The sequence below is a fragment of the Pecten maximus genome, chromosome 1, assembly GCF_902652985.1.
Source record: "Pecten maximus chromosome 1, xPecMax1.1, whole genome shotgun sequence".
Taxonomy (NCBI): domain Eukaryota; kingdom Metazoa; phylum Mollusca; class Bivalvia; order Pectinida; family Pectinidae; genus Pecten; species Pecten maximus.
In genome coordinates this window covers 45,872,479-45,898,686 of record NC_047015.1, presented here as the reverse complement: position 1 = coordinate 45,898,686, position 26,208 = coordinate 45,872,479, and the positions used below count along the sequence as shown (strand labels likewise).

Genomic DNA, 26,208 nt, shown 5'->3' with positions numbered 1-26,208 from the left:
TTGTACTCTGCAAAATATTTGCCATTTATCCAGTACTATGGAGTGGTAAGGTATAGTGTCCTATACAGTGATCAGAGAATACACCTGTACTGTAGAGGGTACCTGAGTTCACTGAATAGAAAGTGCTGAGTCAGGGTCACTGAGGCGTAACCAAATCATGCAACACAGGTAAGTGCTACCTGTGTGTGCGGCCATTTCAACCCCGGACCTGGACCTGGACCTGGAAGGTTCACGGATGTCAGAGGCTGTGTGCCAGGGGAGAAATGCCTAAGCTGTGTGCTTGGTAACGAGATGTTACCAGGGCTGTGTGCCCAAAGTTATTATCCAAGTTAGAGATAGTTGAAGCCACTACATGTAAGCTGTGTGCTAGTTTGGGCAAAACTTTGCTACTTGGAGAAGCTGTGTGCTATGTCCACCTCAATGGAGTGTGGGAGTCCTGGAATGAAACAGGAGAGTGAGCTGTGTGCTCAGAAATGCTAAAGAGAGACGCCAACAGTGACCTTGGGACAGGGAGCCATTAGCCATATAAAGGTCGATGTGCCAGACCATAGTGGGAGCAGCAGAATCCCTGTTTATTTATGTGAAACCAGAAAGGAGATATTTGTGCTGGACTAGTACAGTGCCTACAGAGGGTATACATATATATATACCTATTATGAAGTAGTTAAACAACATCGGAGTGAAGAGAACTTTGGGAACCAACCACAGTGATGAACTCTATATATTTGGGGTCTGGAGAGACAATGGGTTTCAGAGACGGGTTTTGTTTTGTGTTGCACATTATTAATTAATTGTAGAGAATGAGTGGGAGTGTGAAAGGGTGTTTTGTATGGTGTAAATATTGTTTTCCTATGATTTTGTAAATATGTTCAAGTGAATACATATGTTAATGTAATTTATGTTGTTGTCTCATCTGTTTGCAAAGCTAAGCCTATACCCACAATTCTTGACAACAGTTTTTAGGTCTCCTGAGACAAAGTCTCAAGTGACCTATTCTAATCCCCTTTTGTCCGTCGTCGTGCGGCGTCCGTCGTGCGGCGTGCGTCCGTAAACAATTTACATTTTCGACTTCTTCTCCAAAACCCCTAAACCAAATTCAATGAAATTTGGCGGGAAGCTTCTATGGCTAAAGGTCAACTAAAATTGTGAATTATATGGTCCCCATCCCCAAGGGGCCTGAGGGGAGGGGCTAAAAAGGTTCAAATTGACTAAAACTTTCTTCTCTACTCTCAGATATAGTGAAATCAAACACTCTTCATAGATGGAAGGGTCTTAAGGTGCTTTACCAAAATTGTGAATTTCATGACCCAGGGGTCTCAGGTTTGCCCCTGGGGAGGGGATAAACTTTACTATAGTTTATATAGGGAAATCACATTTTTGACTATTATTTGTTGGATTTCTATTGGAATTCATTCTAATTTGGTTAACATTATCAGCTTGTGATGGCAGTTTGATGGTATACACATGTTGGCCCTGACTGACCCCCAGGGGCTAATGGGCGGGGCTAAAAAGGGTCAAATTGACTGAAATTTCAAAAATCTTCTTCTCTAATCTCAGATATGATCTTCATAGATTGAAGGGTCTTAAGGTGCTTTACCAAAATTGAGAACTTCCTGACCCTGGGGTCTCACATTTGCCCCTGTGGAGGGGGTAAAATTTACTATAGTTTATATAGGGAAATCTCATTTTTGACTATTATTTGTTTGATTTCTATTGGAATTCATTCTAATTTGGTTAACATTATCAGCTTTGGATGGCAGTTTGATGGTATGCACATGTTGGCCCTGACTGACCCCCAGGGGCTGATGGGCGGGGCTAAAAAGGGTCAAATTGACTGAAATTTCAAAAATCTTCTTCTCTAATCTCAGATATGATGGAATCAAACAGTCTTCATAGATTGAAGGGTCTTAAGGTGCTTTACCAAAATTGTGAACTTCCTGACCCTGGGGTCTCACATTTGCCCCTGTGGAGGGGGTAAAATTTACTATAGTTTATATAGAGAAATCTCATTTTTGACTATTATTTGTTTGATTTCTATTGGAATTCATTCTAATTTGGTTAACATTATCAGCTTTGGATGGCAGTTTGATGGTATGCACATGTTGGCCCTGACTGACCCCCAGGGGCTGATGGGCGGGGCTAAAAAGGGTCAAATAGACTGAAATTTCAAAGATCTTCTTCTCAAGACCCAATTAAGACAGAATCAAATACTCTTCATAGGTGGAAGGGTCTTATAGTGCTTTACTAATGTAATGAACTTCATGACCCTGGGGTCACAAGTTTGCCCCTGGGGAGGGGGTAGATTTTACTATAGTTTATATAGGGAAATCACATTTTTGACTATTATTTGTTTGATTTCTATCGGAATTCATTCTAACTTTGTTAACATTATCAGCATTGGATGACAGCTTAATGGTATACACCTGTTGGCCCTGACTGACCCCTAGGGGCTGATTGGTGGGTTCAAAAAGGGTCAATTAAATTAACTGAAATATTCAAATCTCAGGTGACCGTTAAGGCCCATGGGCCTCTTGTTTGATATTATAGGTGGAAAGCTTTGGTGGATATGATGAGTCTGTTGTTCTAGGAAGTGCTAGTAATGTTTATCTTTCCAATCAGGCCATGAAATTGATGTTAACTGTTGTAAGGTGCCTTGAGCTTCTTGTATATTTTTCAGACTAGCAGACCAGCTGAATGAAGAACATGTTCCTCTGGTAACCAAACTCATCTCTGCCTTAGAACAATTCGGCCAGCCAGACCAAATATTCAAGGTAGATTCATATTTTGGCATATTTCTACTTAACATCCTCTGACTTATGTCTAGATAATTCTAGTCCGTGTGTTAAATTTTAAAAGTTTACATGAACAAGAATCAGGACGGCTTGAACTGATTTTTATTAGCACACCTGGCACAAAGGTCCGGTGAGCTTTTGCAGCGGCATGGCATTCGGCGTCAGTCAATATTTGTTTCAAATCACTACTAATCAAAGCTTTGAATGGATTTGAACCAAATTTGGTCAAACAGATCCTGGGGGATGGGGAATAGATATTGCATGACTCTGACCCACCTTGAGTCAGAGGGGTGGGGACCCAATAAGGGAAATGGAGGTATATTCCTTTAAATCGCTAGAAGCCACAAAGTACTGAATGGATCTGAACCAAATGTGGTCAGAAACATCCTTAGGGGAAGAGGGAATCGATTTTGCATCAATGGTGAGTCTGTCCTTTTGCAGATCTTGTGCCCCTTATTGTACAAATTGTCTCCCTTGTGGTAAAGGATGTCTCCCCCATTGTACATATTTACCCCCCTTGTTGTAAAGATTGTCTCCCTTGTCGTAAGAGTTGTCTCCCTTATTGTTCAGATTGCCTCCCTTGATGTAAGATTATTTCTGTTATAGGACTGGGGTAATGACATGCTAAGGATACTGAAGAAAAAGAAGCAGGACAGCATGAAAGTCAAGGAAATGTATCAGGAGATGTATCGGCAGGTTTTGGAGCCATCGCAGGCTACACTGGCCAGTCACCACGACGATGTTTCGTCCACGCAGACTAGCTCTCAGTCAACCATTGAGATGGGGCAGTACCTCAAAAAGTTCTCAGCTGTAAGTCAACAACTCGTAGCATCACTATACTCCCTGATTATTGATAGACATTACCAGTGGTGAGATTTTAATCTAATTTTGATAATAAAGTATATCTTTTCAAAAGGACCTTAGTATTATAAGTAAAGAGTATGATCTAACTTAAATAGAATGGTGGGGTTAATGCGAATAAATTTCAAAAGAAATAAAAAATGCAGTTAAATGGATTTTGCTACTGTCTGTTTGATATGGAACCACCAACAAATCCATATTACTAGACTAATTTAATATGTTTTTAATGGGCATCAATAACATTGTGTACATAACAATCTGACAGGGTTGTAACTATCTAAGAGGATAACCCTAACCATGATATACAATATAAACCATTCTGGTGGCAAAGGAACAAGAACTTGGTTTGTTTTTGTTTAACGTTCTATTAACAGCCAGGGTCATTTAAGGACGTGCCAGGTTTTGGAGGTGGAGGAAAGCCGGAGTATCCGGAGAAAAACCACCGGCCTACGGTCAGTACCTAGCAACTGCCCCACGTAGGTTTCGAACTCGCAACCCAGTGGTGGAGGGCTAGTGATAAAGTGTCGGTACACCTTAACCACTCGGCCACCGCGGCCCCAGGAACAAGAACAGATGGAACAATGTAGCAGCCAAATTATACAAAACATAAGCCATTGTAGGGGATCTGTTTTGGTTCCTGGCCATGAAATTGATTGTGTTGTGCAATTGAATAACAGGTGGTTATGACAGCAGAGAATCAAGCTGATAGATTTGTGTTTCTGGGAAATTGTACAGGTATTGAGAAGTGATTTGTTTTATCGTAGTAATTGTTGTCAAATTGTAGAGATATTCATTTAGTTTTTGTTTCTATTTTCAGAGATTCAAAAAGGAAATTGATAAATGTTTTGGTGATGGCGGTAGAAAGCTTGTTGGTATGAAGATGAAGGTAATTACCAGGCGATCAATCCACCTGTTTTTATTTCCATTTATATTTCGAGATTACGCAAATTAATATCAAAATAATATGCATGGGGAAAATTTTTGCGATCAAAATGACTAATTAGCATAAATTTCCCCCTTCCGTATAATTGGTATTGTCCATCAATGAAATGGATGACGATATTGAAATATATTGACATTTAAAAGGGGGAAAGTTAAATGTTCAAAGTCATGTTATTTATGTGAAGCTTTGTGTATATGAAGGAGTTCTATGGGAATTTCCGTAAACTTTGTGAGGATATGGACCAGGAGGTGCGTGGTGTACCTAAGAACTCAAAACTCATTCCTCCGGGATCACTGAAGGAGTACTGTAAATGGATGGTGGAATTCAACCCAAACACCGAGGGAAACAACTTGGAAATTCCAGGTAATGTTCCACTGTCAATGAGAATTCAATTACTTACTAGATAGCCAGATGAGAAAGCAGGCCCTCTAGGCCTCTTATCATAATTCTGACTTCTATTTCCACACCGATTTGTGACTATTTTCTCAAAAACTGTCATTGTGTGATTCAATTTAATGAAACGTTACATCCATGTTTGTCAATATAAGATGTGCACCTCTTTCAGTCTGTCAAAATGGAAAACAAAATAAGCCTTCTGATTGATAAGAAATTGAACACATGTATACAATGTGATTTTGTGCATATTAAAAGAGATGAATAAGGGCCATGGAACCTCCTTTGTTAGTTCATGTTAGTTAAAGCTCTGTTGAATTGTTTTAAATGATATTTCTAGTGGAAGTTATTAATTATTTAAAGTATAAAATGGAAAAAAAAACATATAATTATTATCAACTGATGAATATGGCTGTAAATCCCTGTAGGTCAGTATACCGGCCTAACAAAGCCTCTACCGGAATATCATGTGAAGATTGCTGGCTTTGACCAAAGGGTAAGTGGAGAGTGTCTCATTTTGGGAAGAAAATTGGTGATTTGGGAAAGATTTTTTCAGGAGTAAACTGCAAATTTTGGGAATTTGGCTTTAAAATGAAATAATTCCAATTGGGAATGAGGCCCATTAATGGCCCCAGAAAGCCCTCAGACAAAGCCCTGACTGTATATCAGTAAGTCTTACCTGAAGCTGAGTTTGCTCCAAAAGATATATGACAATACAATTAATGTATTTGTATTACATGCATGTAATTCTTTAAACACTTTCTCTTCATTAAAAATGAAATACGAAAATTTCCTTTTGAAATTAAGAGCATGGTATTGACCTTAATTACGGTAATACTGAGGGAAATTGGTGTAGAACTAAATATTGTTGTTGAAAAACTACATATTTCTTGGTAAATTATCCTGCAGCTCTCTGACACAAGTATATGAGGGGGTTATTTATATCAATCAGATGATAAATGGCAGAAATGTACATTAACAGGTTCTGGTGATGTCATCCATTCGGAAGCCGAAGCGAGTTGTTATCCGCGGGAATGACGAGAAGGAATACCCTTACCTTGTGAAGGGTGGTGAAGACTTACGGCAGGACCAACGTATAGAACAGCTTTTCTTCCTGATGAATCAGGTGTTTGATCGGGATCCTGCCTGTCGACAGCGTAAACTTCATCTCAAAACCTATCAAGTCATCCCCATGACTCCCAGGTAACTATAGTTCTAAACAAAGATCATAATATATTATCTACATAGGGAACAGATTGCAAGGTAATAAGTTCTAAACAACGATAGTAAGATACTATATCTACACAGGAACAGACTTTCAGGTAAATAGCTCTTTAATAATAAGAATCAGCAGGAATTCTCTACATAGGCGATAGAAAAATGTAGATACAACAATTTCTGTTAAGATCATCATATATTTACATTACAGAAGACCTGCAGACGTTTATATCAAATGTTGGGTTCATATTTCCATATTGGGCATGATCTTTTAATTATTAACCAATTTAATAAAAGTGTAACGCTTGTGAAATACACTGTATGATAACTGTTCTGGCATTAAAACCACATACAGAATTTGTTAGCTGAATTCTAACCCCAAAGTTTGCTGACTACAATGTATTATTGATTATACAGAGTGTATATGTCATTTTTGTCCACTTGACAGGGTCGGCCTGATTGAGTGGGTCAGCAACACTACACCCATGAAGGATTTCCTCAATTCCAGTCTCACTGAGCAGGAGTACAACTTCGTTCACCACAAAACGTATTTATACTTCTATTATACCTATATATACTACATGGACACTGTGTTCCCACAGTATCAGTTCGAATTTAGAATTGATACAAATGTTCATGTATATCCTAACATAGGTTTTTATATGATAGGCATTATTTATCCATCTGTCCATGTCCATCTTTCAAGTCTCCCAGTTTCATAAATACTCAACAAAGTGTGAATTTTGGTGTTACTTGTACATCTACTGGTAGTTTTGACTTTCTGACGAGTTTTATACCAAATAAAGTCTATCGCAAAGATGAAGGTAATAAAAGGGGTTAGTATCACAAAGATCACGGTCAGAGATGGTCAGATGTCACAGATAACAAGGTCGAAGGTCAGTCACGATGTCAATGTCACAAAGATAGTCAGCTGTCATAAAGATCATAGACATGGTCAAATGACATAATGATCAAGGTCATAGACATGGTCAAATGACATAAAGATCAAGGTCATAGACATGGTCAAATGACAAAGATCAAGGTCATAGACATGGTCAAATGACATAAAGATCAAGGTTATAGACAAGGTCAAATGACAAAAAGGTCAAGGTCGAAGACCATAGACATGGTCAAATGACAAAAAGGTCAAGGTCGAAGACATGAAGGTCAAAGTTATAGACATGGTCAAATGACATGAAGGTAAAGGTCATAGACATGGTCAAATGACAAAGATCAAGGTCATAGACATGGTCAAATGACAAAAAGATCAAGGTAGAAGACATGAAGGTCAAGGTTATAGACATGGTCAAATGACATGAAGTATTTTCATTTGATGAATAAAAATTTTGACCTGCATCATATATGTATTACTCATGTGCTTCATGGGATAGTTACACTGTCCCAGGTCAGTGTCTGAGTAATTAGGTTGTAGTTTCTCAGCCAGGCTGTAGAACAGGAGCAGACAAGCGGGTTACCATGGAACTGGAACACAGAATAAGATGGCCATGAATGAAGAAGAACCGGGGACTGTAAGGATATAATTTCCTGCCAGATTTAGATTTCCAACCATGATGGACTTTTTATACTTTCTGGAAATACTATCAGATGGTTAAAGCTCAGGTCCAGTTCTTTGAGATGAGGTAGTCCAATGAAAGCGCTGGGGGCTATTGTAGAGATCTGGTTGTCAGACATAACTAAGTATTGGAGAGAGGAGGAGTTGACGATCGGTTCTGGTATCTCAGTGAATCTGTTGTTACTGACATTTAGCATTACAACTTTGTCCAGTATACATGTTTCATTGTTGGGTAAGGCTTGGAGGTAAATGAGTCAGGAAGTCCATCACACTAGCTGTAGGGTTGAGATCCGTTAAAGTTAGTCCATAGGGAAGATGTGGAGGTATGGTGTCTAATACATTGTCAATCAATGAAGGTGCTGTTCTGGTTGGAGGAGACACACATCATGTGGAGTTTATTGTGATGAATTAGAAGTGTACAATACAAACATTCTAGAATGATAAGTTCTACACTGACCAGGAGATTGACAGGTCAAGGTCAAAAAAGTACATAAACCTTGTTCCTGGAGCAAACATGTCCTCAGTAACCCTGGTGATCAGGTTATGATGACATAACAGAGACCAAAGGCTGGTCCTACTTAAGGAATTAAGTTATATGGGATATCAAATGTCTAGCTTTTCCGTACTAGATATCACATTATCATTGCTGTGCAAACAATTGGATACAATTTGGCTAATTTTTGTGAATATACTTTAGCCAAAACACATGAAATGCTTTATTGTACTTTGCCATAATTGCTAAAAATTTACTGAAAATAGCAATTGTCTTTAACCAAACCATCTCAAGATTAACTATTGGATACATGGCTAATGCTAACACAGCATTGTAAAGATCTATCTGCTAAATATCACCAGTCAGTTGGATCCTGGACAGATCGATGACCATTAGGTGATTGCCGGATGTTTGGTAACAATCGACTTTGGTCTGATGTATTCAAGCTGATTCTCACTGACGTCAAGATATTCTATCTTGGAAAACTGTTGCAGTTCATTCTTGATGATCCTTTGAAATTTAGTTCCTCTCATGTTGAAAGTTTTCAGCTGGTTTTTGTTGTAGATGTCTGTAGACATAGCTGAACTTATGTATATACTGTATACCTGGTAATTTTCGCTGTTTAGTATCAACATGCACATACTCTGAATATTGAAACTAGTCAATATTGAAATACTGTCAGAAGTGAATGTCGCAGACAAATATGTCAGCTATGATTAGTTTTATTGCTGCAGGAAAAGGAAAGCTTGTAATACATTTAACCTACAGTTTTAACGTGTATCTGAGATAGTTATTCACACAGCTGGTTTATAATCAGTATATGATGACCAGAACACAACCACAGGCAAACAGGTAAATCAAACAGGATTCAAGGAGGAATTCAAACATGTGGCGTCCAAAAAGTATGAAGATGATATCGGTATGGTTGAATATAGAATGAATCAATTGTTTACCCTGATGATTGATTGGTTACTAGGAAGCTTCTAATTGGTAATGGGTTTTTTTGTCCAAAACAAGTGGGACAAATGCCTTTAGTAAGTTCACGTGGCTGACCAATACAAACACGCTCTGTCAACTGTTTATTGTATCCTGCAGTTGATAGTTTAAAACCCATGGTAACCATAAGTTTTTGACAATGAATCAACACGGGCAAAAAACTAAAAAGTTATGAGTATGCTAAATTGTCCCTTTAAGATGCAAAATAATTTACATTATTTAAGGTTTGTTTAAAGAAATGTTTAATGTTGGCTAGTCAGTAGAAGCTGCTAAACAATGCAGATACATTTCATTGTATTTTTAAATGCTATTACAACATTGGAATTGATCTTATATAAAGAAAGTCTAGCCTTTAGGATAGTAGGATCAGGCCCAAAAGAGGAATCTTGAAAATCGGTACATTTTGTACCAGTATATATTACACTTTCACAGGGCAAATTTCCATTTTCATGAACAATAACACAATGGGCCATTAAAAATATATATACTGCAGAAGATCATTCTTCTTTTCAGTAATGAAATGTAAAGAATAATACACAGCATATTCTTTCCACATTTGAGCAAGTCTAAAAATGCATTTATATTCAGATTCTTTCTTAATCTCATTGAAATGTACTGTCGTCAGGTAATATAGTTTGATTATTGTGTTTTATACAGAAATGGTCCTAGTGCACAGCACAATGCCTGGCTACAAAAGCTTGGGAAGGATTTGCCGCTAGCTAAAATGTATGGTGTCATGTACCAGAAGTATAACAAAACAGAAGCAAGTCGAGAACTACGCCTCAAGGAAAATAAAATTCCATGGGATCTGTTCAGGTACACTTCTAGTAGCTACCTTGGTATGCAATGTTGTTTTCTCAAGCTTTCTATTCCATTAATAACATTAAAAACTTTTAAGTCACATTTGAGCAGATTTTTTCTTTTAAAAACTAACAATTCTCTATTGATTTGGATTGATATTATGATCTCGCGTTGGTTTATTTACAGACGGGCGTTCCATGACATCAGTACGTGTCCCGAGGCATTCCACGTACTGCGCTGTACTCTGGCTGTGTCCCATGCCCTGGTGTCCATCTGTCAGTACATTCTAGGCATAGGTGATCGCCATCTCTCCAACTTCATGATCAATCTCAAAACTGGTCAGATGATCGGTATTGATTTTGGGCATGCATTTGGATCAGCCACTCAGGTAATCTCTGTTTTTGGCTCCTTAATGACTCAAATGATGGGTCATAAAAAAGAGGCAACATGGGCATTTCTTATAGACATTTTCTAGTTTTTGATGTTACATCATGATTTGTAAATGGCACAACAGATTGGCTGTCCCTGTTTGATTTTGCCCTCCAACTTAAAGCACCTCAAAATGGAATTTTTCTCAGTTATGTAATCAAAAGTATGTTTTACTTTTCATTTAAGATTTCATGAAACCAATGCCTCATAGTTTCAATTTTCTCTGCCGAGGCTCACAAAAATAAAACTGTCTTTCATGAAAACTCTTTAAGATCCTGTGTACACCGATCAGAAATCAAATTGACATCATAATATGGACAATAATCATATGTGCAATGAAAACTCACTGAAGGTCGTATACTTATATAGACAAACATGCATGAATGTTATAAATGTAGTCGTAACTTCGATTGTGTGAAGATCAAATTACTTAGCTAATATATGAAACATGACAATGTTTTGATTTTTTTTTTCAAGTTACATTGCTTAAAGATTTTTTTCTAGCATGTGGGACAATAAGTTAAAGATTATCTATTAGGATGAAGACCTGTGTAACCTAATGCACTCATCTTCTTGTGTTAACATTTTTCAAATTCACTCAATTAGTTTATTATAATCATTTGCACAGCCATTGCAGCAATTTTGAATTATTTTTTTATCTTAATTAAAATTGAAACCAAATTTACTCAATTTAGCTGACATTCCGTGTTTGTAAATATCATTACTGGGTATAATCCTTAATACAGTTCCTGGCTATCCCGGAGCTGATGCCATTCCGTCTGACCCGACAGTTACGTAACCTGATGCTGCCCCTGGAGGTGAAGGGTCTGATGGAGAGTACTATGGTTCATGCACTGCGTGCTCTCCGGGAAGATTATGACTTACTTCTTGCAACCATGGACATATTTGTAAAGGAGCCATCTGTTGATTGGCTGGTAAGTATGTCAGCCCTCTTGATGATTGGCTGGCGAGTATGTTGTCTCTCTTTTTATTGGCTGGTGAGGAAGTTGTCTCTCTTTTGATTGGCTGGTGAGTATATCAGCTCTCTGTTGATTGACTGGTGAGGATGTATTGAAATATCAATTCACATAATTCATATTAAGATGGAAACAGCAGATTCTGCACTACTGGAAATTTTCAACAAAAAGCTTTCCTGTATCTTATTATCAAGGCAAGGTCAGAGAATTGTTTTGCATTCTTTTGCTCAATTTTTTGCCACCAATCTAAAAAAAAATATTTTCGAACAGATTTTATTGAAGCCATCAGTTAACATGTGTTTGTATAGATTATTACGTTTGTACCTTTAAATAAAGCAGTAAAAATTACAACTGGGGCTCAAGGTTTTGCCCACTTACAACAATAATTAACGCAATATATGATTATTCATGTAACTAAAGCATCTTATCTTATGTTGTCTGCTATGCAGGGGTAATTAGTTTGTATGTTATATAAAGAAATAAAATTCCTAAAAACTAAAAAAAACTAACAGACCACTTACATTACATTCTCATCTATCAAGAATTACTTCCCTTTGTTTCACTCTGATGGATAGAAAAGCAATTGCTTGACAACCGATGGGGACCAAGAATGCTTATATTATTGGTAATTAGTCCCCTATCAGTGAACCTGGAAAGGACCAGAGGTTTCCTCTCTATCCGAATTTGGTCAATGCTCTAGCGGCTTCATTTCTTGAGGGATTATTTATCGGACTACACCAAATTACAAAGGACCATAATATCTCGCACAATTTAGAATTTCAAGGTTGTTGGGTTAAGGGCAATGTCAGTGTAACTATTTTTAGAAAAACCTACGGCGGCTTCATTTCTTGTGGGATTTTTATCAAACTTCACACAAGGATCACAATATCTTGAGATTCAGAGTTTTTGGATGAAGGTCACCATTACTATTTTTAGAAAATCCAAGTTTCTTTAAGTCATCAGTGTAATAGCTGTACAAAATGTATTCAATATGCTTGTTATTAAATAAATTGTGATCCTGTCATAATTTTACTTTGCAGGTTAATGCAGAAAAACAGATGCAAAGTTTGAATTTAGAAGGTAATGTAACCCTAGAATACTGTACAACAAAAACAATGATTCTGTTCATGTTATGATAGACCTACAGTCTGGGATCAAATCTGAACTACCTTATCTTAATTACAATTACAAGCCAGAGTACTTTGAGCAGTAATCCTAAAGCATCTGAAGAAGAAACCTGGCAATAGGAGGAGGCATGTAGGCTGTTAACCAATAACTAACAAACCTTCTGAATCCAGTTATATTTTGGAAACAAATAGAGAGTTCCACATCTTTATTGCCTTTAGCAGCTTCTATAACAGCAAATTTTGTGGTTATCTACCATCTTATCGGTGACAAGGGTAATAACTGGAAGTTTCTTCGTTCTTTTTTATTACATTTCCAGACATTATCTGTAGAACCCACTGAAAACAAACAGACTCATCAGTACATACTTGACACCTTGTTTTTAACTTCATACATATAACATTTAATACACTTTACAAGAACATACCATAAAAGTTGTTTTAATTTTATCAGAAAAATCATGTTTTGAAATGGCCTACGCCTCAAAGGAACAAATAGTTAACTGTTCATCAATTTTCAGAAGGAACAAACTTTAAATCTTACTCTCTCTGCTACTGTGAAATGAAAAGTCGTCAAATTTGACAAGTTAATTTATAGTGAGGACTACTAATCCACTATGTTAATTGCAGGTTCAAGTTTACCCGATACTGAATTTTAAGGGAAGAAACATAAGATCATGATTATATAGGCTTGATAACTGCTATATCAGTGCTTTAGCCTGTTTTGTGTTGGGCTCCATTTATTGAAAGTATGAGCATTTTAGAAACATTGTTTTACTTTGTAGAGTCCCTTGAAGAGGAAAACATTACCTGGTATCCCAAGGAGAAAGTGTGTTATGTAAAGAGGAAACTTAAGGGTGAAAATCCTAGATACATAACAAGGTAAATAATCTCTTGTTCTGAAATGAACAAAGAGTTGCCTCCCCTGGGTATCTGTGTCCATTATCACTTCCCTTATCTTTAATTAACTACCCTGGCTGTCGCTTCACCATTTTTTACCTGTGGTTATCGATTCCTCTGTCTCTACAACGGTTTTCATTCCTCGTACATTCTCTCTAGATCATTGATCTTCTCACTTCATTTCTTATCCCGTGTGGCAGATCATCATACGGTCACCTTCATATATTATATCAATCATTTTTGTTTTATCTTACAGGGATGAGCTGAGACTTGGTCATTCAAAGAATGATGCCCTGCGTAACTTTGAGACTGTTGTGATGGGTGAGAGAGGTGACCTAAGGGCACAACTTGGTCAACACAATCTTAGTGTGGAGGACCAGGTAGCTGCTCTTATTGACCAAGCCACAGATTCCAATATCCTTGGTCGTGTCTACGCAGGCTGGGAACCTTGGATGTAGAACACGTACACTTATCAAATACACTAACATGGACGACGGTCGTGCATTATCAGATCAAATTAATAGGTCAATCAACTGGTCAAGTGTCAAACGAGCAGTATTTGAGCAGTAGATTATATTGCATCATTGACAGCAGGTCTGTAACATTGTCACAAGATTTGAGTAACTGTAACTAAACACATGCATGATTTGATGCGAGAGACAATTTCAAGTCATATTGGAGGATCATATCAACACTTGTGTTGAGAAAGAATTATTTCGACATGGAGTTAGAGGAGGAACTATTTTCATTTCAAATTATTTCATCTAATCGTGGAACATCAGTGCCAAGATTGTGTTGCAATGTTAGTGCTGGATAAAGATTTTGTTTATTTATCCGCGGGAAGTACAGGTTTTAACCAAGAAAATAGTGCAAAAGCAAACTTTAATTGGATTCCCTCAAAGCAATTAACCATAATATATATAATTTTATATGCATTCCATATCAATCATTTTCTCTTGACCAGAAAGTCTTTCATGCATAAACCTCTTTGTATTGCCATGCTGTCCATCCACCATTTAATTTCCCCAAATCCAAGTTTTGATTTTTGAAGATTTTTACGTACATCACAAAATAAAAACTTTTTTTCTGTACTTGAACTATGGGAATTTTTTTTAGAAGAGAATGTAGATACTAATTTCATCAATTGCCCTTCAACATAATATGAATAGGACCAAAGGGAAGCCATTCCTAAACATTATTACAGTAACTGTTCACATTTTCTGGCTTAATAAGCCAACAATCGAAGAGGTACCATCAAAGACGCGATCACTTTAACCCATTTGCATCTTATTTGTTTGCAACTTAAGTGCCATTGATAAAGCTTTGCAGCTGTATTATTTATTATTCAATAACAATCTGGCTTGTATTTTGATAAATGTATTACAGGCAAATAATAGTGGACCTGCAATAGTCTGGACGCCAATAGTTAGGTTATGTGACTAACAATTTTTAATCATTTTTGAATGCGTGTATTTAAATAAAAACATTGCAGCTATGCCTTGTTGTGTTTTACATACAATATATGCATGGTAAGTTGGAAACTCCTCAGAAGGCACTACATTTCTTGAAATGTACTGGAGGTATATTCTTCAGACTTAATGTGTAGGTTCCCCTTGGTCCCTAGTTTTGCCAAGTCAATTTAGATTTTCGATCAGAAAAACCCAAATTGCGGACAGGGGGCCATCTTGGATTTTGAGAATGGAAATTTGTTATTTCTTGAAAAGTACTAACGTGTTACTCAAACTTTACATGAAGGTTCCATTTGTTCATGTTTTCAGATTATTACGAGGAAAAAAGAAAGGGAAAATAGAGATAAGTCACGACATGATTTATTGCGTCAACAGTGAATCGGTCCGATATGGTGTTGTTTAATCTGGTAAGCATTTTTGCAAAATCAATATCACAGACTGGCGTTATTTAGTACTGTGATATGATAATCCTACAAGAGCCCTTATACAGATGGCAGCATAGATACTTGGTATTAGTATTGCGGTACGGATAACACACTTGTCAAAATCCAAAATGGCCGTCTGTTAGCCATGTTGTTTTCCGATTGGTCTCAAAATGCATTATACACAAACTAGGGACTAAAGGAAACGTAATATGAAATTTGATAAAGATCACTCTTTTACTTTCCAAGAAATAGCGATTACTGCAATTACCAAAATCCAAGATGTTCGTCTGTCACCCATTTTCTGATCGGTCCCAAATTGCAAATCTAGGGGAACTTACATATGAAATACGAGAAAGATCTCTTAGAAATGTTTCCGGAACATCAAAAGCCATTCAATCACTTGGCTGTCAACCAACATTCAAAGTCATTCGAGAACGATACCTTCAACATCTTTATAAGACGGCCAACAAACATTCACATCCAAAATTGCAATCTACCAGATCTTTTCAGCTTCATGTAAATTAGAAATGTTCTATTCATTTTTCTGTCATTCATTGTCATTTAATTCATTCCATAGAAAAATCATTCAGAGTACCATTCAACTAGCTTGTTTTCTGAAGTTGTTGCTACTTCTCATGAATGGACAATACAATTAAGGCAGACTGAACTTAATTGATGAAAGGTTGGCCATTTCAATGGATTGTGTAGTTAGTTTAATTTTGAGGTCAAACAGGTCTTTTTTTTATCCACTTTAACCATCAACAGAGTAGTCACATGGTGAAACGACTATGAGTATACAAAACTTGCACATGTGCACACAAGACTTGCGTGTATTGCAAAGATATGCTCACCTTGCAAGTTGGAAATTACAAAATTACTTGCAAGGTATAAATTTCAACTAATAAAACCATAAAAAATCAGTTTTTATTGTTTACAAGACAACGATCAGACAATAAAATCAAAAGATGAGAATTGATGAATCTGGTAGTTGAGTAAATTGTTCATGTCACTCAATGTTCAATGTCACTGTTGTATCCTGTTTGGAATGATGTAACACAGTGTCCAGCATGTGATGATAAATGAGGCAATGAAACATGATTCAATGTTTGTTGGCAACCGACGATTTCTTCACTCTGGTTTGGGGGGAAACAAATAGATACATTAGTTTTAAGTCCAAACATATTATACAGCTATATTACAATAACTATTCGAATTAAGGAGGGGAAAGCAAGCCAATAAAAATGCAGATTAAAGCACCTGCAAAGAAAATGTTCTACTCGTCAATGCTCTGGAGATTAACATCAAATTACTGTGAAAATATCTTTTAAAACTTAACTATCAAAATAATGCAACCAATTGCCATGTGGTCCCGATCTTTCTGCAGCTGGTTGCAAGTCGTAAAATGAAACTAAATAAATCAAGCCAATCATGATGAACCAGCAGCAAACATCTATGATCACCTTACCACAGGTAAACTTCCTAATCACAATAACAAGGTCTATATTGTAACACTAAAACCCCACTCTGCAAGTATACCATGATGGATATGACAATCCATAAATTACGCCTACCTGTTTATCGGCTGTATGGGTGGTACCCACCACCAGCCCCTCGGCCTCCTTTTTGTGATTTGCCATAGGTGCTCTGTTGCTGATTTCCTGTGAATACGGATAGAAATTGATTGATTTTATCCATCGGTTGGTTTTTATTGCTATTTACATGGAGTACTACTACACACTACAAAGGTTAGCACAACTGACCTCTTGTCATTAGGATCCACTAACACCCCAACCTACTCAGAAACCTTGCAGAGTTACCTTGACAGACCTTGAGTTAGCTAGTGACCAGAAAGATCTGTACCTGTGGAAAGGTGATTTTATGATCAAATGCACTCTGCAAGGTTATACAATTATTCAAAACATTATTACATGGTGAGAAATATCAAGTAAAAAGTTGATTTTAATGAAATGTTGAGTTATGATACAATTGTTTTTCAAATATTTTATATTTCACATCCAAAATTCTATTATCCAAGAGGTCAATTCTTGCAAACTTGCAGTGCACATTAGAAGGAACTACAAAAAATGTCACAAAATGACAAACACTTGATTTCTGGTCACAAATTGGAAACACTTCGGGTATTTTATATATAGAAAAGCTGTCCTCCAGCTTTTTCACTGCCAATAAAAATGCATCATTCCAAAAAAAAAGCAAGCTCCTGTCTATCTCAAGTGACCAGAAATGAAATGTTATTCAATATTTCTCATCTTGAACCATTATATAACTCCAAACACACTGCTTTCTTATCTTTCATGGATAGTAAAATACCCTTTGTTATAGTACATTGAAAGCTGGTGTTTTTTATACAATGGTTCAAGTATATATATGAACAGGAAACAAAACTGCAAGCAAAACTGTAACAGCAGTTACCTGACTGTGCGCGAGGTCCTTGATGCTACAAATGCATCATCAAAGGAATTGAATGCTTCATGCAAAATATTACCAATGTCTGATCAGTCAACCAGTTTGTGATGATTAGAAAGTGCAATATGCATCTATTATTTAAGCAACAGAAACAAAATAATCCATCTTGATGTCTATTAATGATGTCCGTTCTCTCAAAATTGTAGTTTTTTTTTGTTTTTTTTTTTTACATCTTTCTCATTACCTAGCAAATTCAGCTAATCTTTGAGGATAATTCTAAACTAGTTCCTTTTTCAAATTTTAAATAGCTTGGTAAAATTTTGAAAAGGCTTCACTTAACAAACTAAATATTCAATCTTTAAAGGCCGTCATTATTCTCGTACATCTTTCTTTCAACTCACCTTGGTCATAGCCCCATCCTCCATTATAATCACCTCCTATAAAAGATCAAGGTAGTCTTGTTACTTACAATGGCTACCTGATTTCTTCACTATTTTCATTATTCAATTCTACTTCCACAAGCTCCATAACTTTTTTTTAGTATTTATGATTCAATCATGTTCAAAATAAGAAGCTTTTTCTAAATTAAGAATTTTATCCTTTTTTTTCACAACCCTTATTCAGTATTCTCATCTATCACCAATCTCTAACTAGCCCCCTATTTTTATATGTGCAGCTTAATGTACTATACTTTCATCATTCTCCGATCTTAAAACTTCACTGAACATGTTTCTGGAGAAATCCAAGATTTAATCTATGATTTTTGTGAAGCATCAGATACATCTATAATTAGCAAAAATAATTGGGACTATTTAATAATATGATACAGGAAGAAAAAAAAGAACTAGTTTTGTTAAAAAAATGTGGCATTAAAAGAATACAAGGATATATCTAGCAAATCCAGCAGCAGCTTGCTTTATTTTCTCAAAGTTGACAATTTAAAAATCTATAAAATGAAAACACAAGACCATGCACATAAACAACAAACACAGTTTAATAGTCATCACTTCAGCAAATTCCTGTAATAACATGCAACTTCAACAAAATTTCTAGTAAAGAGAACATAGAAGACTTTATAAGAGGCTAAACATGGTTTCTTCTGGATATAATGAAATGTTTAGTTAAAATTATGAGCCAGTAAATTTGAAATTAAGATAAGACTTACCGTAGCTTCCATAATAGCTCTGATCATATCCGCCCCATCCACCACCATATCCTTGGTAGTAGCTGTTGTCATATCCACCATATCCTCCGTATCCACCATACCCTCCATATCCTTGGTTGTAGTTGTTGTAGTAGTTATTGTTATAGCCTTGGCCTCCCCAGCCACCGCCTGAAATTAGGAATTTATTTTTCAATTAATTCAAGTTAAACAAGTAGCTTTCATAATCAAACAAATTACAATGTTCAAGGATGAACTTCCCGTTCATTAAATGAATTTTTCGCATGAAATTATAAAGTGATTCTTGCCTCGTCCTCCACGGCCGCCACCACCACGACCACCACCCCATCCGCCTCCCCAGGCACCGAATCCACCACGGCCTCCTCGCTTGTTTTGGTTGTTGGGTGTGGCTTTCTTCACATCAATCTAAAAGGAACAAATAACTAAATTACCAACAACACAATAAAACATTTGCTACTTTAAAAACTTTACATTAAAAGACTAACAAGATGCTTTACAGGGCTGCGAGCAAATTGGACAACTAGAAACGCCTTTAAGGAGGTCCAGTTAGCCAGGGCAGTTATGAATATAAAGCACCTGTTGATGTGAAGAACCAGGATCCTTTATGCTGGAAGAGTTTCAAAACAAAAAGACATTAATTACATAAAGTGAATGATATTGAAAATTTAATCGCAACCCTATTTTCTTCAGCTTATAATTCAACAGTTGTTAAAGAAAATAAGATGCTGTGGTTGGGAACTTTCATTTAGTTCATTTGGTACCTCTAGCCCAAGACCTCAATCAACTGTTTCGGCTCCTTTGCATCCACTCATTACCGGCATCTTGCTGGAAAGTGGAATAAAAGGAGGATAGTGTCAGTCACATGGTACATGTTAACCTTCACATTATCATTCATCCTTTACCAGCATGATCTAATCTTACCGCTTAACTTATCCCAACAGAAAATTCTTTGAGAGATGTTGATTTCAGAAGCAGGTTTGACTGCTTTTTACATTCCCGTGCAAACTATTAAAAAGCATAAATAAATCTTTTTAAAGTCAAACACTTTAATTTATTCTTTCCTGTAACGAGAAAAAAGAAGACATGAATCATTTCAGTCTGCAGTTTTCATTAATGTGAAAAAACTTTTCTGCAAACAGGAACATAGCATACTTACTTCTTGGTCATTAAGTTTGTGTGGACAACAGTCTATGATTTTTTTCACAGTTTCTTCCTTCTCGAATTCAATGAAACAGAATGCCCTCCTCTGATCCTTTATTTTGTCGAATGGCAGATCTAATTTCTCAATCTGGTATAAAAAAAAACATTCATGATTATGTTAGGCAATTGAAATATTGACAGCTTTTAATAAACTTTAATCAATAAAAGCTTGTACCCACTATCACTAGTTTTCCATATCACCATTAACCAGATATGCTAATGAAATTGATTATTTCGTTGTGAAATCAGAATTACACTTAAGCGTTTTGCGGGTGTCAATTCTGCTACATGTCTATCAAGCATACAAGATTGTATTGTCTTATTCTAGAGACAGCATTATGTCCATGTAATTGGTAAAATATGCATCTTTAAAATATTCCTTTTACTTTTATTGGCTGTTCATAAGAAATTAAAACATTACATACCTTTCCAAATTTTTCAAAATATTCCCTAATGTCAGCTTCTGGTACACCTGGATCCACTTTTCCACAAAATATTTTCTTTATTACTTCTCTTCTGGGATTTGCTTTCTTTGGATCTATTACACGTCCTTGAAGTTTATGTTCTTTTTCTGCTAAAACCTGAATTCAATACAAACAAGGAAGATCAAGGAAAAGTTACAATTCATTCATCCTCAACATGCTTTCGTCTATTCTCGATATTTCTACATTAATAAACATTTCTTATGCGGTTTCATAAGTTTCCTATTAAAAGACTAACAAGCTTCCCTGAAATTATATGCCAAAAATGGAAAAAGTGACCTTCGTTTTGAACATGAATTGTCTAGGTTGGGACTATAATTCAGGAATTATAAGGTGTCTTTCAACTCCGGATTATCTGTTGTGTCAGGGATCACCATTAACAGTAGCCCATGGGCTGCCAACATTTTCAGCCAAATGTCTTGTGTACAGCTAAACTTTTCTTCTGTTTACTTCACTTATTTATTTTCTATTTTTTTTTAAAGAATATTTTTATGCTCAAAATGAACTAGACAGCAGGAAACTGCATCTAGAATTCAATTGTTTCCACATGTGTTGGAGTTGGGGGCTGTAGGTACATGTTCCCAAATCCCCCACTAGAAGCTTCACCATTGGTAGCCGACTGCTTTTTTTCAAGACCTGGCAGCACAGCAGTGTCAAGGCGATAAAGTTAGTGTCAACCACTGTGTTGTGCAACTGAAAGTTAAGCAGGTGCATTTAATTAATTACCTTATCTACAGATGCTGGCTCTTTGAATACAACAAATCCAAATCCCCTTGACCTTCTAGTCTCTGGATCTGTTTTTAATGTACAACTTGTGACTTCTCCAAATGTTGTGAAGTAATCTTTTAAGTCCTCTGCAAATAAGGATACAATTTATCAGCTTTGTTGGCGAAAAATAAACATGCTCATTGCTAAATTCACAAGTTACCAAGTACTTGCTCAACTACAGAATAAGTTAAATGTTAACGATCGTTACCAAAATTAATAAAAAGTAAAAATTAAGTAAATTCTGGAAGATTTCAAATTAAGAAAATTAACTATGTTGAAATACATATTCATCAACAAGCTACAGCAGATTATTAAAATACAAGCTAAGAAACTATGATTTGATCTCCAGCAATGTAGGTAGTTATTCATTCATAAACTACAAATAGCATTTGTCTTGTACCTCCGATAAACCATAATTTTATCTCTTGATGAAAAAGTATACTCACTTTGTGCAGTTTCCCAGCTCAGGTTCCCAACAAACAGTTTGCTGGAAAGAAGGATATACATTGTTATGACTTACTAAAACTAACTTGATTTGTGAAATTCCCAATCTGATTTTACTTAAGCCAACCTTAAAATATAGTTACTTTGGCATTGACCACCCCACCTCTCTCAAGGTTGATCTTATTTTTCCCCCTTCAAAATAGAAATATTTATATAAAATTCACACAAGAAAACATAATATTAAGAAAATAAACATTTTATACAACGTCAAATCAAAACTAACACGAACACTTTTTTTTAAAGAAGAGTATGTAAGAATATGTCACGATCCTTAAAGCACTTATCAATATAAAGTTTACATGCTCTTTAAGCGCTTCACTGACCCGAGTTTCTAATACACAAAGGGGAACTGAATCCAGATTTGTAAATTTTTTAATTGTGAAAAAAAGGAAAGCAAAAAATTTCCCAGTCAGTCGGTCAATGCCAAGCAAACTTAATTTCATTTTTGGCCTTAATTTTTTTAAATAATATTTCACTGATAATACTCTTTTCTATCCATTTCTTTAGATTTGAACATGCAGTCATGAAGCGTTGCCATTTTTGTGGTGTGTAAACAATTATCTCTTATTTGATTAATACCATAAATGGTCATAAGTGAACTAGAATTTCAATGAAATCAATAAAGGAATGATCTTTAAATGTAATAGGCACCATCCGATTATACATCAAACAGGTTTTGGGCAAAACTTTAAAGTAGAATCTTTATTTTACCTGCATTATCCCACATACATGTCAATAAAAGATCTGAAAATTCTATCTATCGTTTATTTCTTTTCTAGAAACTTCATAAGACATAACAGCAGTTTCAACCGAAGCAAGGAATTCATTATTCATTCATTTCTTTTCAGTTTTTTTATCAACATATATTGGGTGACAATGCAGGTAATTTTGAAACTTAAACATATTTTGAGACAAAGATCACAATTCTGTAAAACTTGCAACATGCTTGATGTATAATGATGTCAAGGCCTTTCATGCGAAGAGGATGTTGTTCCTTGAAAAAGCAAGCTTTTAATGCTGTATGTAAATAACCTTGCTATAACAACAATTGGGGTATATTTATACTCCAGTCGAGGTATCAAGTATATTTGGTTACATAATAATACCCCTGGGCCCATTCAAGGACTGTCTGGTCACTTGGTATAATAACAGGGCCAGCCAGGTTCAGTAGACGGTAGGGGATATATTTGAATTCCAGCGCCGTTAAATGATTTAGTGGATGATAACTACTTACAGGGGTTTTTCTGGCTTGGAATGGGGCATTTTGGTCTCATTTTGGGAATAAAATTGGTGAACTTGGGAGGAGGAATCATAAGTAAACTGCAAAATTTGGGAAATTGGCTTTAAAATGAAAAAAAATCCGATTGGGATGGGGCCCCGAAAAGCCCTCAGAAAAATCCATCGACTTATTAAATCTCAATCCATCGTGGTTATGTTCAGCGAGTCTTTGTCTCTGTGTCCCGACACCAGATACAGAGACGTGCATCAAAGTATGTGCTTTCTAAGTTTCTTCCGTGGGAATCCATGATAAACAAGCTCTAGATGTTTTATAATTAACTTACTCAACTTAAGTATATGGTTAATTCGTCTCTTACCATCATTCTCTATGTTACTATGGTGTTTTATAATTAACTTACTCAACTTAAGTATATGGTTAATTCGTCTCTTACCATCATTCTCTATGTTACTATGGGTAGATTTTCCATTTCACAAATATTCGAAAAAACATTTCATTTTTCCATGACTGACCAAGTTCAAAGAGACAAAGCGCAGATTTATGGGTGCAAATTTAGTTTTGTCATATAAAAACTGAATCCCTATTGCTAAATTATTCTTATTTTGTCTTTCGTGGGTCTACGGTGCATTAATAGCTACTTGGTGCTTACCCACGCGGTGGGTCACGTGATATTATAATGGGCGCCATTTGTTCCATGGCTTTGCCTTTGAGGCTCAAATAGCATAAAAGCAGCTATTTACAAAAAATACGATATTCCATTAATAAATAATTTCTTTCTATACGTTTTATGCACTTAATTAAGGAATAGGAAACTTTAAAATTAAAGCTGCATGCATTATAATGCTTCACAAGACACAATGGAACATACCGGTCGTCTTCATCGTCTTCTCCACCTTCTCCGGTGTCGCCGATAGCTTTTTCTGAGTCGTCCATTGGCTCTGCCGCTTCAGCATCACCACTGAAGTTTTCATAACCTTGTCCCTGTTCGAAACCTTCACCATTTGCCTCATAGTTGTACTCGCCCCCTTCTTCTGCCATGTTGTTATTTTGTCTGATCGTTGTGTCTTGCTCTTTGTCGGCGGGCTGGCTTAGGAGAATGGCCGATTCACGCTGCTTGGTTTGAGCACGTGTTCCAAAGGCCGAGATTTGATTGGTCGGCGATGACGTTCGGTCAAAATAACCTCTAACCACATATAATTATTGTTTAATCTATTTTATTTAATTGATTTAGAATATGGATGCGATATTTTGACTTAATTTATGTAGTGAAATATATTACCTTTCACTCTTACGAGCAGTGTCAGTTTATCAATACGTCGTTTATTGTTCGTAATTTTCCGGTGTTTTTCGGTATGAAGAGGCCGAGAGGGCCTGCGTCGCCATATCTGATAACACGAACCTCTCGAAAATACATTAGGCCTACGAATCTTTTAGATAATAATCATGTTTTCATTTATTTTGTCGAGATATTAGATTTAAAAAATCACATTTCCTTTATCTGACATGCTTTTGTTTTAGTTCAAACGATAATTCAAAACAAAAACTGGGTTATATTCAGGGCTTTTTCTGGGGGCTTTTTGGGGCCGTTAATGGGCCCCATTCCCAATTGAAATTATTTCACATTTTAGCCAAATTCCCAAAATTTGCAGTTTACTCTTGAAAAAATCTTTTCCAATTCACCAATTTTCTTCCCAAAATGAGACAAAAGGCCCTTTCCCAAACCAGTGAGAAAAAGCCCTGATATTTACATGAGAGATCTTTTCACCACTATTGCTTTGTTAAAAAAATGCCATTCCTTTCATGCTAATTTTCTCGAATTCTAGACATTTTGGAAAAAATAATATGCAAATTCAAAAATAGGGATTTTAATAAGGATATCTTTATATACATTTTTTATACTCTGTTGCGTTCACTTTAGTGCCACAACCCAATGTGCCTCCTATAACTATTTTAATATTCATCATTTGATAGGGGGTCATGGTGACTATGACAAGCTGTGCTCAAACGTATAGGTTTGACATTTGATTGAGAATCTTTTATTAGGAGATAGCATTTTATAAGTGTTTCACATCCCATTAATTAAAAATAACCAATCATATAGGTTTAAAATCCAGTCTTTTTTTTTGTAATTTTTTTTTCTCAATTTTATAACAATGCAAATATGTCAAACATAAACAATTTAACTCTCACACATTTTCATTCATTCAATGAATCTTCACGCATAATTAATTACAGAATTGATTGTGATTGTGTCAAATTGACCTACTGTTAATTAAATTAAATTACATATATGAGCATTGTAAAATCTAGTCTTACCATCCCTCTGGTCTAATGGTGTTTGGCCTCCGTTAGGTTAGACTTCGAATGGACATAATAAAAAAATAAAATTATTGTGTTCGAATGAACTATTATTGCGTGGAAGTTACGCAATTCTCTTTCAATTAAAACATATTGTATTGTCATAAATGTTATAATTGGATTAGGGATACGTAATTAAAGCTTAGTAAAGCCTTCACTGCAATACAACATTATACAGAAATAGTGAGCAGCAGTAACATTGATAAATGTTATAACTAAAGGAAGGAAGACAGAACGAACGAAAATAAAAAAGGAAAAAATTGGGGAAATGTTGTTTATTACAGGCTTAACTTAAAAACGCTTGTTTCCTTTGATAAAGGTTTACACAGAATAAAAATAATAATACTATGTCATAAAACACTATCAAATAAAACTTGTCGCTGTAAAGTATACACACTACATTCAAACAAATAATGTGCTACATTTTCACATTGATTTCCGAAGACAACATGATGGGTTATTTATAATATTAACTCTGTAATGGTCATTTTTCAAACTACTGCATGAATATCTCAACAGTCTTGTATGTAAAATATGTAATCGCGTTCGAACTGAATTATTTTAATTTTATCGTGCTCTTTCCCATTCAGCATACCTTCACCTTAGTGCCGTCAAAGACATCTGATAAACAGAGGATATCTAACAGTGTCTTCAGTAA

The 26,208-nt window shown here is 35.8% G+C and overlaps 2 protein-coding genes across 5 annotated transcripts in view; one reads left to right on the top strand and one right to left on the bottom strand.

Moving 5' to 3' along the window:
• Positions 1 to 14,126, top strand: part of LOC117335443 (DNA-dependent protein kinase catalytic subunit-like) — a 77,052-nt gene extending 62,926 nt beyond the window's left edge. Inside the window, 13 exon segments of the mRNA XM_033895448.1 lie at positions 2,678 to 2,771; positions 3,399 to 3,602; positions 4,471 to 4,539; positions 4,797 to 4,959; positions 5,418 to 5,485; positions 5,972 to 6,192; positions 6,656 to 6,754; positions 9,927 to 10,085; positions 10,257 to 10,458; positions 11,246 to 11,434; positions 12,517 to 12,556; positions 13,386 to 13,482; positions 13,757 to 14,126. Coding sequence (XP_033751339.1) covers positions 2,678 to 2,771; positions 3,399 to 3,602; positions 4,471 to 4,539; positions 4,797 to 4,959; positions 5,418 to 5,485; positions 5,972 to 6,192; positions 6,656 to 6,754; positions 9,927 to 10,085; positions 10,257 to 10,458; positions 11,246 to 11,434; positions 12,517 to 12,556; positions 13,386 to 13,482; positions 13,757 to 13,958 — 1,807 coding nt within the window. The 3' untranslated portion in view covers positions 13,959 to 14,126.
• Positions 14,127 to 16,304: 2,178 nt separating this feature from the next.
• Positions 16,305 to 24,333, bottom strand: LOC117335428 (heterogeneous nuclear ribonucleoprotein D-like). Of its 4 annotated transcripts, XM_033895406.1 has the most exons (10): positions 24,061 to 24,333; positions 21,898 to 21,938; positions 21,410 to 21,537; positions 20,627 to 20,782; positions 20,158 to 20,289; positions 19,289 to 19,406; positions 18,984 to 19,151; positions 18,220 to 18,255; positions 16,966 to 17,052; positions 16,305 to 16,527 (listed from the first exon to the last, which is right to left on the bottom strand). In XM_033895406.1, the coding sequence occupies exons 1-9, from the start codon at positions 24,228 to 24,230 to the stop codon at positions 16,970 to 16,972; spliced, it is 1,032 nt and encodes a 343-aa protein (XP_033751297.1). In that variant the 5' UTR covers positions 24,231 to 24,333; the 3' UTR covers positions 16,305 to 16,527; positions 16,966 to 16,969. The 4 variants fall into 4 exon arrangements, with proteins under 4 accessions (XP_033751297.1, XP_033751313.1, XP_033751304.1 ...); XM_033895422.1 differs by lacking the exon at positions 16,966 to 17,052; XM_033895413.1 differs by lacking the exon at positions 18,220 to 18,255.
• Positions 24,334 to 26,208: the final 1,875 nt, after the last annotated feature.